Genomic DNA, 19336 nt, shown 5'->3' on the forward strand with positions numbered 1-19336 from the left:
TGCTGCACGCACGGTAACGAAATCCATCGCTCCCAGTGACCCGTCCTCTGTCTGTGTAGTGGGCCCTGTCGTACCTGCAGCTGCTGCCTGTGGGTCACACCAGCTGGCACAGCAGATGCTGCAGGAACAGGATTTCTTCAGATCAGCTTTTCAGCTGATTTTACACCGTATTTGCCATTATATACGCCAGAGAAATGACACTCGCGGAGTCTTATATTACCCCCCCCTTTTAGTGCAATGCAATTAAAAGAAACTGAAAGCTGATTTCTATATGATTCAAGTACAATTTATCAGGGACAAACTGCCCCAGGCTTGTTCCCTATCTCTGCCTCCCTGCATGGGTCACCACTGAAAAACTGTGTTTCATACACATCCTTGCACTCCAGCTTCTCACTGGTCGCATGGTGATGCTGCTGGGACAGAGTCCTCCAGAGAGGTGGGACCACTTCACCACGTGGGGACCTTCAGGCACGACTCCTGTTTGCAAGGGGGCCACGAGGTGATGGCAGGTCTGAGCGAGTCGAGAACAGCTGTGTCTGCACCACAGTCGCCTTTTGGGCACAAAGTAGGGAGGCTGTTTGGTGGTTTTCTGACTCTCCCTCCCTGTTTTTCTCAGCTATGGAATGAAACTACCCTGCAAAATAAAAGACATGCTCGAAAACACTGGTTCATGTACAGCAGCGCATGTGCCGTCGCGCAGTCTGGAGAAGTGGAGCTCGTACTTCAGAAATTCCTGCACGGTTCTTCCTACCTTTGTCTAGTTTTGCATCTCACAGTTATGTACGAAATCAGGTGCAGTAATTACTGAGCCGTGGTTGCAGAGAGTCGTTAACTTGCAGTACAAATTACGACTGCTCTGCTGGTGGGTGGGCTTTGTTCGTACAGGGGGCCAGGACTCCGTGGCTAACTCAGAGTCCCGGCTTGGCAATCTCGAAGTGAGCATCTTCCCCAAAGAGCTCGGCCAAAATCGGGTTGCAAGCCAAGGCATTCTAACTTCTCGAGCAAATTAGTTCCCTCCCAGTCTCTTTTGCTGCTGATGCAGGTCAGGATTTTTTAAAAAAATAAAAAAAATAAAAATCACTATTAGAAAAAAAAGCACTCACAGCTTCTGGGGGTTACTGGGCTGCAGAGAAACCCCAGCAAGACCAAGTTTTAGGAATCAGGCAAGCTGCAGCATCCAGCTATCACAGCGAAAACCTGCACTTCTGGAAGCACTGCAAGGCTGTCGAGTTTTGACTTGGGTACAAAATCTAATTGCAGAGATCATGTCACCAAGGGAGCGCTCACGTTAACCTCAGTGACTCCAGGTCAGAGTAACTGAGACCATCGGGGCACTTCTGCGTTTTGAGAGCTGGGAACAGATTTGAAATCAAACCTGAAGCACTGGTCTGCACAATCCTATAGACCAAAGTGATTTAAAGGCAATAAAACTGCTCTTCTAAAACTTCAGTCAACCCTTTTCTAAAATTTTTCTCTTTCAGCAAGCAAGGCTTCTATACTGGGGCCAAAAATAACTGGCCAGTTCTCATCTTGTTTTCCCATCAACATGGTCACGTCCCTCAGAGCCTGGAACGCAGATTCAGTTTCACACCAGCAACTGGGCTAAGTAAGACTTTTTCCCATCGGAGAATACTAGCTGCATCAAACAATTGATGGAATAATTAGGGTATTACCAAAGTGCTGTCAAGTATGGACTTACAGAGCAACCCAAAAACAGACACAAAATTATTACTCCTAAATGAATTAAAAGATTAAAAAAAAATAATAATAATAATAATTAAAATAAAGATCCTAGGACTTGACATGAGCAGCACAATTGGGGAAACACCCCAGGAAGGTGGGTCTTCCACAGTCAATGTCTGACCTGGAAAGGAAATACAGTGGGGTCAGCAGCACTCACCCAACCTGGGTTTACAGCCAGGGTGAGCTGCGCTCCGTTCCCCAGTCAGGTTATTCCTCTGGGAGGCACTACGTTAATTACAAACATTAAAAAAAAAAAAAAATCCAGCTGCATAACTGCATAGTGGTCATCTCTGTGTACTCCTCTGGGAGTCATCCATAACGCTTCACATAGGCACAGGGAAGGGTAGTGCGAGGGCCGGACCGCGAAACCCCGGAGCAGGAGACACGCCGTCATACGGTCACAGAGGCTACTGGAGAGTTAATGTTGGTGACAGGCAGGTGCTGGTTGTTGTCAGTGTTGCACTTGGGGAAGTCGTCCGTCTTACAGAGGATCTTGGAAATGATCTTGCGGAAGGTGTAGCGGAAGTCCCTGATCCTGTAGGCATAGATGATGGGATTGATGACAGAGTTGGCGTGGGAGAGGATGATGGCCACATACATCACCCACTCAGGCTTGGATTTGGAGAACTCCTCGTGGAAGTGACTGATGCAGTTCAAGATATGCAGGGGCAGCCAACAGAAGGCAAAAAGTCCTACAATGATGGCCAGAGACTTGGCTGCGTGGACCTCCTTCTGCAGCGTGGTCCTGCAGTTGCCCATCAGTTCGATCTGATGCAGCTGTTTGCAGGCGACCATGAATATCTTAATGTAGATTCCCAGCATGATAACGAGGGGAAGCAGCACGCAGCCAAAGAAGTTGAAATACACCATGTAGCTCATTGTTACCACGTTCTCAAAGAGGCATGAGATGAAGCAGCCATGGTGCTCTGTCCCGGTGTCAGTCCCTGTCTCGTTGGTGGCATTGGGACAACCGCTCATGGCTTTATTCCAGCCCATAAGCGGAGTCAGTCCAATTCCAAAGGACAGGAGCCACAGCACCGCGATCAGTCCTCTTGCCCGCTTGCCAGTCACCAGACTGTTGTACCTACAGCATCAGGAACAAATCCAAGATAGAGCCATTAAATAAATGGACGCCCGGTACTTCCCTGCAGTTAAAGTCATCAACATTTTGGCTAATGCCACAAAAGCCCCCACACACGCAAGAACCTCACCTCTGTGGTCACCAGAGGGTCAAAAAAAATCTCACCTGTGCTCCACACCTACACAAAGCAATTTGGAGAGGTGATTCACTCACAGTTCCTGAGAGGTGCCGAGCACCACCCCACCCACAAACATCCTTCAGTTACCGAGGTAACTTGGAGTCTTAAAAAAAGCTTTATCATTGCCTGAGCCTAAACCACCAGCTACAAGGAGGGCAAGACCCAGGGAAGGATCACGGTGTAACCACCAACTTACTCTCTTGCTCTGAGCATCCACGGCTGGGCACGCTGGGGCACGCCGCCGGGCTACACGAGCTTCTGGGCTGACCTATTACAGCTGAGACAATGTTGGCTCGTAATTCCACCCTGTAATGGGTAGCTAAAGACTTAACCAGCATCGCCACACACTTACAGACGTTACACCCCAGCCAGCTTGCTTCAACTCGGGCTGCTCTTACGCCTGCAGCAATGCTGGCTTTCACCGGAGATCGCAGCAGTCCCATCCTGGATGTCCCTTCCCACGCTCCCTCATACACTAAGGTGGGAAGTACACGGGTGTGTGGAAACCAGGGATTCTACCAGTTTCGCAAACAGTGCAATTCCTGGCTTACCCACGCCAGCCTGCTGCCCACGCAAGCTTGTTGTGGCTGGGTACCAAACACCCTGAAATCCTTCCCTGAGCCAGCACCTGAAAGCAACTGCTGGTGCTGGATTGCTTAGGGGAGTTACAAGTCAGGGTTTGTGTCTCCATTCAGAGTCTCGCATCCAGGCGTGGAGCTGGGAGCCAGGGACACTGGGCTCTTCTCCCTCCCTTCGACGTCCCTGCTTGGCACATACTCCATCAAAGTGCTGCTGCAGGCAGCTCCGCTCAGCTCCCAGGGCTGGTGTCACCCCACTGCTCATCTACGTGACATCAATTCTGTAGGACATGCACCATTGAGACGTCCTCAAGCCACACACAGACTCAGACCCGTAGCTGCTGAAGCCATCGGTGGGGTTAACCCAGGCAGCATGTGTAGCTGCTGCTGCCAAACGATGCTTGTGCTCTGCTGACCCACTGCTTGTAAAAATGCAGTTTTTTAAGTAAATGCCTTCCTTGGGCACCTGCTGCTCTCACAGGTGTCATGAAGAAGCTCCACGGTGGCCCAGGGACGAGCTGATGCAGTGCTGAGGGGTGCGGAGCCACGTGCTGCCCCACACCTTTCCTGTCCCACGGACTGGGCACCTTCATGGCCAAGAAAACAAAAGATGCCCCTCCAGCCCTGGGATGCTCAGAGATGCAAACAGAGCCAGAACCTAAAGCAGCAAAAGTCAAGCTGGTTTGGGTGCAACCAGAAGAGATGCTGGCACCACAGCACCAGTTGGATCGCTCTTCGGAGATACGAAGAGCTCGGCCACTGCCAGAAAGACAACATGAGAAACCCATTACTGTCCTCTCCACAGCCAGTTAGTGTCTGCTGGCTGACACGTGTCCCCCCCTTCCCACACCCTTCTCTCAGTGCTTGTTTACTCTGGCTTGGCTACCCTGCTCCTCCTTTCCTAAGAACGTTTGTTCTGATTTTCTTCCGGCCCATGAGGCAGGGGAGGGTTTTATTCCCACAGAACCGCAGCTGTGCCTGTGAATCACCCGGCGGTCACCTCCCTGCGTCCCTCTCCTCCTGCAAGACACAAAGACAGGAGGGTAAACAGGGGGGTCCGCCAGCACCCACTGGGTGGCAAAGAGGGGCCGGGGGAGCCCTCAGCTCCTGCTGTGTGGCCACTGCACGTGGGGCCGCCTTCGGGCACGGCCGGGTGGCCAGGAGGATGCGGGAGCAGCAACTGTGTTCAGGTGATGCTGAGCTGGGAAACACACCATGGGGTAGGGGTCTAAAAGGCACGTCAAGCCACTGAGGGGGTTTCTCCTGTGCTTTTCTCTCATTATTGCTAAGTTTCACTGCTTCAGAAGATGAGAAATTATCAGACGGGGCATCAGTGAGGCCAAGCCCCCTGCTTTCCAAACCTCATGTTAAGTGTTCAGGAGCCGGAGCTGGTCTGGGGTTATGGGACCTGAAATATTTAAGATTTGGTTTGGAGCAAGTTCCCAGAAATCCGATCTCTTGGCAAAGTCTGAGTCTCGAGCTACAACCTTGGCTAAGCTTAGTCAGTGCTGCAGGAGCACCGAGAGCTGCTGCTGACCCGCAGCTCTGCACGGGGGAGAGAAAGCCACGGTCCTTGGCTTGTGCTGTTCACGCTTAGTTGATCACTGTGGTCGCATCTCAGCTGCCTCGGTCATGTCACATCCCAAAAACTAATGTGGTGAGACTGGAAAATGCAAAAGAGACCGTTGCTCAGAAAGAGAAACCAAAGGGTTGTGAGTGTCATGTTCTGAATCAGATCGTGCACGAGGAACAGCCGCCGTGGCTCCGCGTGCCATGCTGAGGCCGGTGCCCACCGCCGCTCCGGGCCGGTGCCATTCGCTGCTGCCTCCTGCTGAAAACACACGGCCCCAGATAACACTGCTTCCGTCTGCGCTTCTCCTGAACTCTTCTGCAAAGGTAAGGCTCAGCTCGGAGGTTTACAGAACCAGTGAAGAAGCCACTTCATTTTCCAGTGGCTGTGACGGTGGCAGGTTCATCTTAGTGCTGCTCGCTCCTCCCTCACACGCCCAGCAGAGCTGCAGCCAGGACCGCGTTTAAGACCCCTTCCACAAGGAGGAGGAGATGGAAAAACGCACAGCGCTCCAGGTCTGACCACGGAGAGGGCTGGAGGGCTGTCCCGCAGGGAGGGGATGGCACTCATGGGAGCGCAGGGAGTTACTCACAGGGACCAACGCGCTCCTTAGATTCACTCTTTATTCTCGCAGGGATGCGTTGGAGATTCCTCCCAACATCTCTCTCTTGGGTGGATCGATCCCAGGTAACGGTGGTCGCTGCTGTGGCTACGGAGAAGGGTCACAGCTGGTCGTGGAGCCACCAGCCAGAAGGGGCCAAGGTGAAACTGGGGATAGTTCAAGGCTCTAAAATCCTTCACTAATTACCTTGTTATTACCTTAACACACTTATTTGGTAGGATGCTGCCTTAAGTTAATGGAAGTTAAGCGCGTGCTTAAAAATAAAGAAGTGCATCGCTGTCACCAGACCAAGGCGTGAAGAGTCTCATCAGTGAGCTGCTGCCCGCAACTGCGACCCCCATCACAAACCACCATCACGAAAAGCCGTCACGAGCTGTGGGACAGCTGAGACTCAACTTTCATAGAATCATAGAATGGTTTGGGTTGGAAAGGACCTCAAAGATCATCCAGTTCCAACCCCCCCTGCCATGGGCAGGGACACCCTCCACTACACCAGGTTGCCCAAAGCCTCATCCAACCTGGCCTTGAACACTGCCAGGGATGGGGACTTTTTTCCTAAGCTCTAGAAAACACAATCAGACAGTGAGGAACCAACGGATTTTCACAGCTCCAGAAGCTCCAGCAAACGTCTCCTTCATTCTTTTCCAGGCTTAATATTATTAGGCAAAAAAAACTATTAAAGTAAATTTACTCACCTAAGTCTGCTCAATTAATGTGTAACAAATATTGAATCTCCCTTATGTTCCTGCCCAGAGGCATCAAACGTTGCTTTAACGTAAATAACAGCTGAATACTTTAAAATTATTTATTGCGACTAAATAACCTGGCAAGGCATCAGTTCCTTTCACGCTGCCAGGCAAAGCCTCTTTACTGCTGTAATCATCAAGCAGCTAATTATCTCACCTCCCACCCAGTGCCCCCGCAGTGGACACGCCGCAGAAGCCCCGCTGCCATCCCCGCCGTGCTGCCATCACCGAGCGATTCACGTGTCTGTTCTTCCAACGTACGTAACTACGTCTGCCACCAGTGTCACGGCCACACAGCCCGGGCTGCAGCAGGTCAAAGACTTTTAAGGAACTTTCAGCTGCTTTTGCAGCACGGCTCTGACCCACCGGCGTTATCCCGTCCAAGTGCTGGGGCTGGACCTGCCGTGCCGTCGCCAAAACGGGCCGCGGCGGAGGCTTCAGCCAGGCACAGCCCAGCTCTGCCCAGCCACCGTGCCGCGCAGTGAGCCATCACTGCCACTGAGGCTGGAGATGGCCCGTGGACTGGAGATGGTGTCCTTCATCCAGCAGACCTGTGACCTCTCCAGTGATGGCTCAGCATGGTCCATAGCTTTTCTGGAAGAGCATCATGGCAACCCCCAAGATGACCAAGTTGTCCATTAGCGCAGGGTGCGGGAAGACTCTGGGCGTTCTCCAGGCACGGCCTCTGGTCAGTAGGATGGTCAGGGTTTGTTGTGTTTTTTTTCTTTTCCCAACAGATCACGTTGCATTTCCAGTGCTGTTTATTAGAGCTGGCTACCAGCCCAGCCACCCAGGCGGCCATCGCTGAGCGCAGCTGGAGCAGAGCAGGACGCGCTGCCGGCCCACAGCCAGCCCAGCCTCTCCCGTGCAGCAGTTTGGCTCCTGACTGGCAGGAACCGAGTCATGTCCTGCACGTACCTGGCATCTCCCCACCAACCCCGGCAGCACCCTGTGGAGATCACCCAAGCAGAGGCACCGCTGCCTCATCTACTGGGGTGTAATTCAGCATTTGGGGCCATCAGACCTCGGGCAGAAACCAGAAAGCCTGGAGTTTGGAAGGAGACTGTTATTCCCACGTTATTTATCCTCGGAGAGCAGGAATGGGGGAGAATCCCCTGCCAGCCCTGAGCAGCCCAGAAGGAGGAACAGGCCAAAACGTTATGTTGCCACAGATCTGCTCTCCTGGAGCTTGGTGGAGTCTGACGGTGGCCCTGAGCCCTGGCTGATAAATCACTGAGTAAATAAACCTGAGGCTAACGAAGAGCAGAGCCAACAGCAAATTGTTTTACTGAACATCTGAGACGTGTTGTCAAACAAAAGGGTGATCTGCATTAACACTTGCCACCGTGTGCCACCACCAGTGCTGCTGTGCAGGGTTCAACCACAGCAGCCCCCTTCCCAAAGTCTTTTCCTACCCACCCCCCTGCTACTGGGCCACTGTTGGAGACACAAAAACGAGCTCCATCATCTCTGTCATGGTCTGAAGACCTGCAGCTGGTATCTGAGAGATGCACTGTAGGTCCTGGCTCTTTGGATGTCTGCAGTAGGATGTCCGCTTGCCCAGGCGTTACTGCTGCCCCCATCCCCACTGGGGCCTGAGTGAAATCCCCGAGGCTGGCTGAGGTGGAGCTTCCAGCAACAAAAAGATGTTCGGATGAATCCACCCACCTCGGTCAGGCTCCGTCTGGCCAGCGGCCCTCAGAAGGCTGCTGGGCTGCCGGGTGGTGAACGCTGCGCACGGACACCGGGTGGTTAAACGCTTCTCCTGTGTACATGCTCCAACGCTGAAGTTGCAGCATTCACTTTTCCATCAGGAAAATCTTCTCTCATGCCAGAGCTTCCCCAGCTTAGTCCAAGCATTTGAACAGGGACGTCTCTGCCTTCCGCAACCTTAACTGGGAAGAGCCAGGAGGTGCCAACCCTTGTCCTGGCACCTTCGGAGTCTCTGGGATGGTGTAGGAGAGCGCTTTGACTCAGGCGATGCTCTGAACTCGCACACGTTAGGTGGTCAGCCTCGCTCCATCCCAGCTCCATGCTGGGCAGACGCGTGTCCGTCCACGGAGCTGCAGTTGGGTGGTGACACCAGGTTCTCCGTGCGCAGCCTGACAGGAGGGTGCTGTGCTCCAGGAGTCGGGGTCAGCTCTCCCTCTGCCAAACCCCAGTGTGGGACCAGCCTTTGATGAGCAATTTCAGTTACTGAACTCCAAACTCACGGGGATCTTGTGCTGCAGCCACGTTCGATGGGCGACACGGGTGTGACGGTCACGCAAGGGACGGTGCTGCCAGCTTGGGTCCACTCCACTCCCGGTGCCCAGAGCAGTGGAGGGAGCTGGGGGACTGGGGCTCCCCGCCGCTCTCCCTGCCCACCTTGCCTGTGCCCAGGCTGCCGGACGCAGGGAGCTGAGCAGATGGAGAGTTTGCAGGACTCAGACTACGCAGGTGCTCCGACACAAACAAGCAGTGATAATTTATATGTTTCTATTTTAAGCGTGAAGGAAAATACACAGACACCTCCATTCACAAGGGGAGAGAGCAGTGTGGCTGCCAAGCATTGTATCCTCCTCATCCACTTGCAGCTGTACTTTGCATCTTGCTTTTTTTTTTTTTTTTTTTGAGCTATAACAGCACAAAATATGCACCGTTGCTGCCGTTCTGTTTGCTCCATGCACAGCCACGGAACATACCAGCTGAAATATCCTGGCAGGACATTTTAAATGAATCATAAATTGCACCTTGGGGGCGAAGGGTGGGGGGAGAGAAAAAAAGAAAAAGCTGTGCTTTTTAACCAGGAAGGAGTTGGCGGTGAGAGTGAGAAATCCGATTAGCGGCTCCAGGATGAGCGGAGGAAGCAGGACAGCTGCGTCTGTCCGTGTCCAGTTGGAGACAAATCACTTCCTCCCGCATCTGTCCCCATTGTGCGCGGGGGACAGCACCCTCCGCTTCTGGCTGCCGGGAGCACCGTTCCCACTGCCTGGCGCTTTTCCGGGAAACCTGAGCGCCCGCGGCAGCTCAGCCTTCGTGCATTCACCCTTTGGGGGATGAAGATGCCTGGAACGCCAGCTCACACCATCCTTAACCGGTCAGGAAAAGTCGAAAGGGAAGAACTGAGCACTCCCAGGGCAACAGTCCTCCCCAGTTCCTGGTGCCAAGAGCACACACCCACTGGGCAGCACCCCTATGAGCACCCCGACCCATCGGGCAGCACCCCACACTGGGCAAGCGGCCCCTGTGCCACCCTGGGCAGTGCTGTGTAAGTGAGAGCCCGGAGATCTCTTCATTTGGAGATCTCGGGGATTGCTACAGGGCATTTAAAGACTGGGAGGCTTCAACTTCCTCCAGGGCCTGCTTTGTTCATGTTATATGGCGTTTTCAGCCTTAGTCTGAAATACAAGCTAGATGCTTTCCAACCAAGGAGAGCAGAAGACATGCCCAGCATGTAAGCGGAGGATGCCAGGGGCTGGGGCTGCCCCAAACCCACTCCCTGCACGTTTGCTCTCCGGGCAGCGATTCCACCCGGGAGCACAGTCAGCTGTGCAGAAACAGACGAGCACCAGGCAGAGAAAGGCACAAACAGCAGCACGGAGACCGGGACGAAGAGGTTCGAGGTGAGCCCTTGGGTGGACGTTGGCCACCTGCTGCTCCCAGAGGAAGGTGGGGATGGGGCATGTCTGCCCGTCAGAAGCAAACCTGTTTGCAGCCCCAGGTTAACCGCTCCCCAGCTACAAGGACTCCAAATTACTCTTCCCAGGACAAAACCCTCTTGCGCTTCACGCTCAGCCATGGCGATGCCTCTTGGGATGAGCCCGGGTGTGGAGGGCAGCGTTCCCTGCCCCGGCTGTGTGCCGGTGTGCCCCGGCCATCCCACATCGGCTATGACCACGCCAGACCCTGCAGCCTGCGAGCTCGGGCTATCGATCGCCCACAGGTTTGAAACTCTCTCAGCAAGATATCCCCACCCGTGTGCTTATCCCTCCTGCGAACTCCTCCTTCCCGGGCAGAGGCAGAGCAGCCAGAGAGCGAAGGCTCTTCCCTACAGGCACCAGCTCCCACCTCACCCCGATTTATCCCAGTTTATCCCCGCACACCCCTCCACGGGTGGCATCTCTGCACAGCACCAGCTCGGGGCAAGGGATGGCTGAAGGGCATCAGGTTTGCAGAACTGGGAATGCGGGAAGGAGAACTGCAGGAGAGCAGAGCTTTGGCTTCGAGCACCCTGCAAAGGGCACCGTTGGGGGAATCTGGAGGACGGAGAAGGGGATACGAAGGGAAACTGCAGCTCAGGGTGCTGGGGGGCCGTGCACCCGTTGGACACCAGCAGCACCCGCCGTGCCGATGTGCGAATATTTTTCACGCACGTGCTGTCACGGCAGCCCCGGCTGGGCGGAAATTTGCATTCGCCCCCCACGTCAGCCCTGACTGGGTGAGGACAGGCGACTGAACACCCACCTGAGAGACACGGAGTATGAGCGGGGCACAGGGCGAGCTGTGGGTCCCTGCCCATGCTGGGCAACCCCATGCTGGGCAATCCCAGGCTGGGCAACCCCAGGCTGGGCAACCCCAGGCTGCTGCAAACGCTTCCTGATGCCCAAGGACTGTCGGGGGTGCGCAGAGCCCCCGGGGCACAGGAAGGAAATGAGCTCAGCACCTCGCGCTCCGACAACCCGCGACGTCAAAACATACGCAGCCGCCTCGAGACGCCCGTGTGCGGGCAGGAGCGGGTGAGAGCAGCCCTTCGTGCTCCGTAGGGTGTTTCCGAGTCCCACTGCACATGAGCCGAGACTGAAGAGCTGAGAGGAGCCTTATGGGCCTCCCGAGCTCTTCCTCAGCACCACCCTCCCTCCAAGGCTCCGAAGCCCAACTTTATCTGCCTGAGGGTGCCTGAGGCTGAGAATTTTTGTCATTCCAAACCTCCCAGACCTGACAGACCTCAGATGTGCAGCAACACCGGGCAGCTGAGTTAAAGGCAGCTGGTAGCGGTGAGATAGGAACTATGATTCAGAGGGAGCTGTTTGGGAGTGATCCTGTCCCTAGAGCGGTGGTGGGACCGCTGTCCCTCCCAGGCACCCAGTGCCCTGCTCACCCAGATAACACATAAGGGTGGGGAGATGGCAGATCTCTGCTGGATCACTCTTTCTGTAAGGAAACAAGCGCCGAAGCCCTTCCCAAAGGCCCCATACCGCTGGCCTCCCCATCCACCAGCCCCATCAAGTTGCCACTCATCCACCTTCCCTCCAGAGCCCTGGGCTTCTTCCCAGAGACCCGGTGGATGTAGCGTGGTCAGCACCGCTCACCCACCCGCGCCTTGTCCCGGTGCGCTCCGGCAGCTTGGGGACCCTGTCCTGTCCTCGCCTCCTGCCCGCACACAGCTGGGATGGAACCAGCTGGTGACAACGGAATCCTATGCCACGGCAGTGCGACGGGCAAATCTCACAGAAGAGACCGATGGGTCTGAGCAAGGGAGAGGGGGGACGTGGCCAACAGCCGCAGCACTGCGCTCCCGGGAACCTGGCACTGGGGTTTGGGTGGGAGAGAGGATGCAAGTGCCAGGGCACAGGGTGATGGGTGCTGATGATGGTGCATCGTGACGGGGATGCAGGCAGAGCCCCAGCCACGGTGGCACTGGTCCACCTGCACAGCCGCTCCTGCAGGTGACTGCGCTCAGTCCCCCATGGCCAGCAGCTCTGGTCACAGTGCCCAGTGACCACCCACGTTCCCAGCACCATGCTGGTGCCCACATGGCACTGAAGGGTGAGTGTGAGGGCACGGACACACACCCACCAGTGTACTCACAGGTTATTTGTAGCTCATGCCCAGGCCTGATGTCATCCACAGGATCAGCGAGATAATCCGCTCTTTGGCGCGTACGGATTCCCTGAGCCCATCGTCGGACTCTGCAAAGCCGCGAGAGCTGATGGGGAGGGGGGAGGACAGACACATCTGTAGGCACAGCTGGTGTCACTGATTCCTGGCATCCTTCAAACCAAAGCTGTCCAGAACACAGCAAGAGGAGCCCCATGCCCCCCAGCAGTGACTCCCTGGTGCAGGGGAGGGCCGAGGGCCAGGGCAGGACACTCCTAAAAGACTCAGTTTCGTGATCCATGCTCATTAACAGCAAATTCATAAATACCCCAAGGACAAGCCCGTTAATTAACAAAGCAAAAACTTTTAACTGCAAAATAAAACAGTTGGCTGTTAGAACATTTTAGTTTAATACCTTTTTTGCAGATAGGTCAAAAGGTCTTCTGGAGTAAAATTCTGCCAGATTTCAAAAGCTGCTTTTTTCACCTAAAAATTAACGTGAATTTTTCTATAGATTGAGCTGGTCAAAACTGAAAAAAAGCTCCTAAACCCAAAGCTCTGGGTTCTGGCTGAGCCCAGAGATCGATGCCCTCGGCCGACAGCCTGGAAATGAGCCTTTCAGCTCATCATCATCTGCCCTGACACCCCTGCTACCCCCAGCTTCCACAGGAGCTGTGTCGGGGCAGAGGTCTCAGAGATGATTCATTCCCTTCCTGACAAGATTTTTGCTTTTTGGGACGCAAGTGACCCTCGAGATGGGAGAAAAATACAAAAATCTGGGACAGGGGTTTTAAGGAAACCAGGCTGCTCACAACTAAAAATAGCTGCGATTTTTCCCCTTCGGTTTATGGCCAAGAGGGCACATGTGATTATTCCTGATTATTTTATTGTGCTGCCATGTCCAGAGTCGGATGCATCCGAAGCCCAGAGCGAGCAGCAGCCCCGGGAGGCCCCCGGCCAGGCGAGTGGGTGCTGCCGCCCCCGGCTGCAGCACAAACCCCCCCACCTTCTGCCGGAGTCGAGCTCAAGCGACACCAACTTCCTCAGAGACGTGACGGCTCCGTTGCTCAAGTGAACGCGCCGGGCACATTCGCCGGGTGTCTCGCACGTTGAGTTTATCAGTTGATGATGACCTTGGCCAGGCACAGCCAGCGATGGATGAGAGAGGCAGAGCATCCACCACTCTGGAAAAATTATGCTTCCTGTACAGCTTGGGGTCTCGGGATCGGGCACCGCGCACGTGAGCCGCACAGGAACAGCAGAAGATGCCCAGGAGTTCAGATGAAGGGCAGTGCAAGGCTCTCCCTTCAGAAAGGAAATGAAGCAAAGGCAGAAGAAGGAAGAGCAGCTGCAATTCTGCGCGTCGCTGATGGTGCACAGAAAACAGCAGAAGACCACGGCTCTGAAGATTTTCTCTCCTCCTTGGTGGCTCCAGCCCTCCCACTTGCCATAAACACCCACCAGTTTGCTTTGCTGAGGAACAAGCTTGGAGTTGAGAGGAATCCAGGACCAATGCTTTGCTGGAGAACAGGGAACCCCATCCTCTGCAGCAGCAGGGCCCAGCGAGGGCAGCTGCAAACAGCAGCCAACCCACCTCCTGAAAGGACACTGCACAGCCAGAAGGATCAGATAAAAGCAGCAACAATCCAAATGGAATTTGTCCCCATGAGGGGAGCAGAAACAAGCTGGACTGTTGCCTTCTTCCTGTCAAGATAAGAGGGGCAGCAGCTCGCCTGGAAGGCTGGCAGCACCAGGAGCAGAACAGTGCAACACCAGTAACAGACCATGATCCAACCGCGGATGCTCTAGCTGCTAGGGAGCAGCGAGGGCACAGTGAGGAGCAGGAAGGGAGAGGCCATGGGCATGGACACCCTGCTCTAGTTCACGGCAAAGCTGCCCAGGAACACCAGTCCTGAGCTTCTGCTAGGGATAAAAATCAAAGACGGGAGAGAACTAAAGCCAGGGAGGAAGGACGAGCACAAGACCAGCTCAATCCCAGGGAGCTGGGGCTAGTTTTCCCTCCGCCAGCCTCAGCTGGGGTGTTGCCTAGCAGGCAGCAGCAATACAACGTCCACTGTCCTGCAGGTTACCAGCCGGACAAGGGCACACGCGGTGCGAGGTCGTACAGGGTGTTTCACTTTCCTTTTGCTCTCTGAATAGGGATACTCGTCTCCCTCCCTCACTCCTGACGCATTTGTTCCAGGCAGCTACCCGTACCTACAATTATTAGCCATGCCAGGGGATTTGGGTTAATGCAAAGAAAAGGGAAAGATTTTATTCCACCTACAAATCTCCTCTGGCTCGCGGCTGTGGGACTGTGGGGTGAAATCCAGCCCTGGAGAAAGGCAGAGAGCGAGAGCCCAGCGCCGCTCGTGTGCCAAATGCCCAGCAGGATGGATTTACCACGGCTGAAAGACGCTCCATTGCCTGGCTTTGATATTCTGCTTGGAGGAAGCGCTTTTGGGGGAAGGGGTGTCAGGCTGGCAGACGAGGGCAGGGATGGTGCCAGGGGACGGGCACATGCAGGCAGCAGCACAGCCTGGTTGGAAGCACTGAGGTCCAGGAGGGGTGCGGGACGCGGGCAGGGTTAGAGCATGTTGGAAGACAAGCAGCTGTGTCCCGGTGCGTCCAGGGGAGAAGGGACCTGGGAAAGGGCTCAGAGCTGCAGCTGCACGACATGGGCACCGCGGGCAGAGGCTCCTCCACAAACAGTAAATTTGTCAAAAACAAACAAACAAAATAAGAGTTCCAAGGGACAGAAAGCACTCATGGCTTCAGGTCAAATTCAGCAGATATTTTTAGCCAGAAGAGGGAGGGTTCTTAGACACCATTTTTAAATGTTACAGGATTTTTGTTCTGCAGTTGTCTAGATGAGAATTTGTTAGGTCCTTTCCAGCAAGGATGCCTCCATTCCAAAAAGCAGCACAGAAACATCGGAAGCGTTAAGCGACTCAAACAAAAATCTGCCAGGTTGGTCAGGATCACTTCGTTTCAGTGAAACCTCCAAACATCGCTGCTTCAGTTTGACCGAAGCAGTTTTCCTCTTCCCTGTGGGATTTCTTATTTCAGCCACAGAACTGAAAAATCCATTATTAGCCTGGCCATAACACAAACTTCTGCTGCGCAGCCCCAGCCCGTGGGCTGCCCAGCCCCACGGTGTGCTCACACAGCCCTGAAATAGTATTAAATAATATGGCACAGTCAGTTCTCAGCGTCCCTGCAGAGCTTTCCACTGGGAGCTGGTGGTGCACGGGATGCGACAGGGACACCTGTCTGCTGCTCAATGACCACATTATTTATCGTTAATTGCTAGATAGGGCTGAGTACAAATTACTTTCTTAAACGTTTAATACTTCATGGCCTGTTATCAGCCTCTGCGCTGGTCTCCAGATGAGTGTTTTAATGAGAAAAACTTTTCCTAAGGTCTCTTTTCTACAAATGGATGACCAGCTTTCCCTTTCCACAGCGCAAACCTCCTTCCAGAAACAGTGTGTGCATCTAGAGCAGGTGGCTGGACACGTTCCTCGCCCCTTGCCGCCGGCAGCAGTGAAACATCTCGGGAATAATGATGCTGACAAGACAGCTCTAAGCCTTGGCTGGAAAACCCTAGTGCAGTAGAGACGTGTTTTACCAGCGTACTTTTGTAACCTCCTCTATCCTCTTTTGATCTTGGCTGTACAAATAAAAACAGCCTTTCAGTACCAGCCCCTAAATCTCCCATTGCTGAAGCAACGATGTGTCTGTTGCCCTGCGCTCCCAGCAGTGAGAAACTCCCGTCCTTTTCAAGGAGTTTTACTTACTGGTCACCTCTGAGAGCAATTAAATGGACCTCAATGCCAAGACCAAGTTTAATCCAAAGTTCTCACTTACCAGATGAGAATGGGACTCCCGGATCTCCGTTTACAGCTGAAGGGGCTGTATGTGTCAAGCTAGAAAGCACTCGTAGGAATAAAGATGCTCGTGCAAATGGAATAAAAGATTTGGCCTAAGATGGGGTGAAAAAGCCGTGTTGGGAAAGGATCCTGAAGCAAGGTAAAACTACTACCCTGGAATTTCATCCCACTCAGGTGTGTGAACTGACCTCATGGAGAGTCGAGCAAACCTGCTAGAAACCCAGATTGTGGAAAAAAAAAAGAGAGCAGAGGAAATACTTGCTATTTTGTCAGTTCATGAAACCACTTCCCTTCTGCAAACATGCAAACGATCCCCTCAGAGCATTTCTGATCTCCTACTCTCGTCTCAGATTCCAGCGGAGCAGAAACCGATCTCAGAAGATTCAACTTCCTCAGCCAAGCGCTGCGAAAAGCACTTGTGGTACAAAGGAAAAGCGTTAGAGCGAACAGCCCGTGCTTGAACAGCTTGCTTGCAACAGGTGGTGTGATTAAACTGAAACTTAAAAATTCCGACCTGCTTCCGTAGCTGCTGCTGTGCCGCCAGCCTCCATCCCCAGAAAGCCCCAAACGAATGAATGGAAGAGGCACCCAAGGGCTCTCTGGAGCCGAGGTGGGTCTCCAAGCCCAGTGCCAGCGATGCCAGCAGCGACCTGAGCTGCTCTGCCCTCGCTCCCTCCTGTGCAGAGCAGGGCTGCTGCTCGGCTCTCGCTTACTCCACGTCCCCTGGAATTTCCACGCTCCGTGCTCCAGTGACACATGCAGCCACTCAGCCTTACATGTGTTTCCACTACCTGTTTTTATCATCTGCCTGATGATTAACGAAGACTTGCCCAAGCTAGGGGAGTTCTCCAATACAAGGTGTCAGAATAGGGTGAAGGGGTTGGGGTTTTTTTAAGGCATTTAAGTGAATTCATCACTCGTGCAAGGGAGATACAGACAAGCAGACTCCAGGAAAGCTGCAGCTTACAGAGTTCAGCTGAGATCCCTACACCAAATCTGCCCTGCTTCCACACAGCCTCCACTCCTGACCAGCCCCCTGAGCAGCCCCGGACTCCATCGATGTCTTATTCTCAGAGAATAAGAGACATGAAGGAGACTGAGACTAACAAGTCAGGTCCTGTGTAACACAAAGCCAGGGGTTTGGTGCCCTTACACTGAAGGAATCTGCTGCACCAACTCACTGGTGAATAAAATATATTCAACACATTTTTTCCCCAGTATATCACGATGTGCCTTGAATTAGAAAGAAACCAGTTTATGTCTTTTGATGCTGCGCTTCTGAGAAACTGTAAAATTCTGAAAACTGAGGTACAAATCCTTTCTCCTTCCCCCTTCTTTCACAGTGTGTGCACAGAGCTGACACCTTCTGACATTTGCATTTCCACACTCACTCAAGGTAAGCACTCAGAAGGAAAAGGTACGTGTACAAGCACCGGAATATGTCTTCAGCATTGTAGATGCAACAAATGGTGCTTTCAGTTCATTCATTACAGCCCTCTAAAACCTGGAAGCCAGCATAGTTAGACTCTAGTCCTAGCTGAAAATGTGACATATGTACACAGTCGTATTAAGATCTATTTAAGATTTTTCTGAAAGTATTATGACCTAAGCTCAGGAAGAGGCAAGAGTTTTCACAGAGCAGCCTGCAAAACTACTTCTCTAACAGGCTGGGAAGTAGGAGAAAGAGTGGCTGCTCCTATATTTAATTACCTGGGAGATGCCCAGACACCACAGTAACGGGGGATGTATAAATACCTACATAGATTAGCTACAACTACCCCAGACACACTACTACATCGCTGCGTAGTCCCCCCAAGAAGCCACTGACCCTCTCAAGACAAACATCCCCAAGAAACTGAGCTCCAAGGTGTATTTTGAAGTCAGAGGCAGGATATCGAAAACCTGATCCCAGTCCTGCAGTGAGTGAGTGCAAAACCTCTGGCATTTTCATCATCACCTGTGAGCAGCAAACCTCTGACAGCAATGCTAGACTAGGAAGGTCACAGTCTAGGATGTCAGGGAATGTGACTACACGCGTCCTCTCCAGTCTCTTACCTGAGCGGGATCTTAATAGCCAGGTACCTGTCGATGGCCACCGCCAGCAAGCTGAAAATGGAGCTTTGGGTCAGCACCAGCACGAAGCAGGCAAAGAAGAGGCAGCTGTGAAAATCCACCTGGAATCCGATGCTGATGGTGATGGCGAAAGGGATGGCTAACAAACCCACGGCGATATCAGCCACTGCCAGGGACACCAGGAAATAGTTGGTTGCGTTCTTCAAGGTGCTGTTGATGGCCACGGCCCAGCAGACCAGCACGTTGCCAGCGATGGACAGCACAGCGATGATCAGTTCCAGCACGATATAGGTGGTTTTCATAGTGTCCATGGCGAGAGCCCCGGGCGAGGAGCTGGAACCGTTCACGGGAAAAAGGTACTTTCCACCGGGCGCCCGTCCGCAGGTACCAACAGGCCACGGGGCAGCGCTTCCCGGAGAGAAACACCCATGCCCGGGCTCACCGCCGCCTCCCGCCCGGCCGCCGGGGCGTGGGGGGCCGGAGGGGCGCGGCGAGCCCCGGGCCGCGGCCCCCCCGCTGCCCGCACCGCCCGGCCCCCGGGGGGCATCCGCGGCCGCGCTCCCGCGGGGCACCGCTCACCGCCCGCCCGCCGCCGCCGGGCCCGGCCGCTGCGCCCGCCGCGGGGCCATCCGCCGGCACCTCGGGGCGCGACCGGACGGGCCGGGACCGGACGGGAAGGGACGGGGCGGGACGGGACCGGACGGCCGCGCCGCCCGGGGATGCTCCGCCGCCGCCTCGGTGCTGCCGCCCGCCCGCTCCCCGCGGAAAGCGGCTGCCGGCCGCGGCGGGGCTATTTCTGCACATGGGGCGAGCGGGGCGGGGAGTGCGCGGCGCCGAGCCGATTGGCCGAGAACCGGCGGGCCCCGGGCCGGCACCCCCGCACCGCCCGGCCTCGCACCGGCACCCCCGGGCCCCGGGCCGGCACCCCCGCACCGCCCGATCCCGGGCCGGTATCCCCGGGCTGGCACCCCCGCATCGCCCGATCCCGGGCCGGTACCCCCGGACCCCCGGCCGGCACCCGCGGGCCCCGGGCCGGCACCTCCGCACCTCCCG

The 19336-nt window shown here is 54.6% G+C and overlaps 1 protein-coding gene across 1 annotated transcript; it reads right to left on the bottom strand.

The window, feature by feature from the left end:
* Positions 1 to 2133: 2133 nt before the first annotated feature.
* Positions 2134 to 18624, bottom strand: ADORA2B (adenosine A2b receptor). The gene is made up of 2 exons (XM_009992844.2): positions 18266 to 18624; positions 2134 to 2827 (listed from the first exon to the last, which is right to left on the bottom strand). Exons 1-2 carry the CDS (start codon positions 18592 to 18594, stop codon positions 2134 to 2136), a joined length of 1023 nt encoding a protein of 340 aa, XP_009991146.2. The 5' UTR covers positions 18595 to 18624.
* Between the last annotated feature and the right edge of the window lie 712 nt (positions 18625 to 19336).

Source organism: Tauraco erythrolophus, chromosome 21, assembly GCF_009769465.1.
Source record: "Tauraco erythrolophus isolate bTauEry1 chromosome 21, bTauEry1.pri, whole genome shotgun sequence".
Classification (NCBI taxonomy): Eukaryota; Metazoa; Chordata; class Aves; order Musophagiformes; family Musophagidae; genus Tauraco; species Tauraco erythrolophus.

Coding starts and splice junctions, on each gene's coding strand:
- ADORA2B (XM_009992844.2), bottom strand. CDS start 18,594: ATGGACACTATGAAAACCACCTATATCGTGCTGGAACTGATCATCGCT. Junction 2,828..18,265: donor GCTATTAAGATCCCGCTCAG/GTAAGAGACTGG, acceptor CTGATGCTGTAG/GTACAACAGTCTGGTGACTG.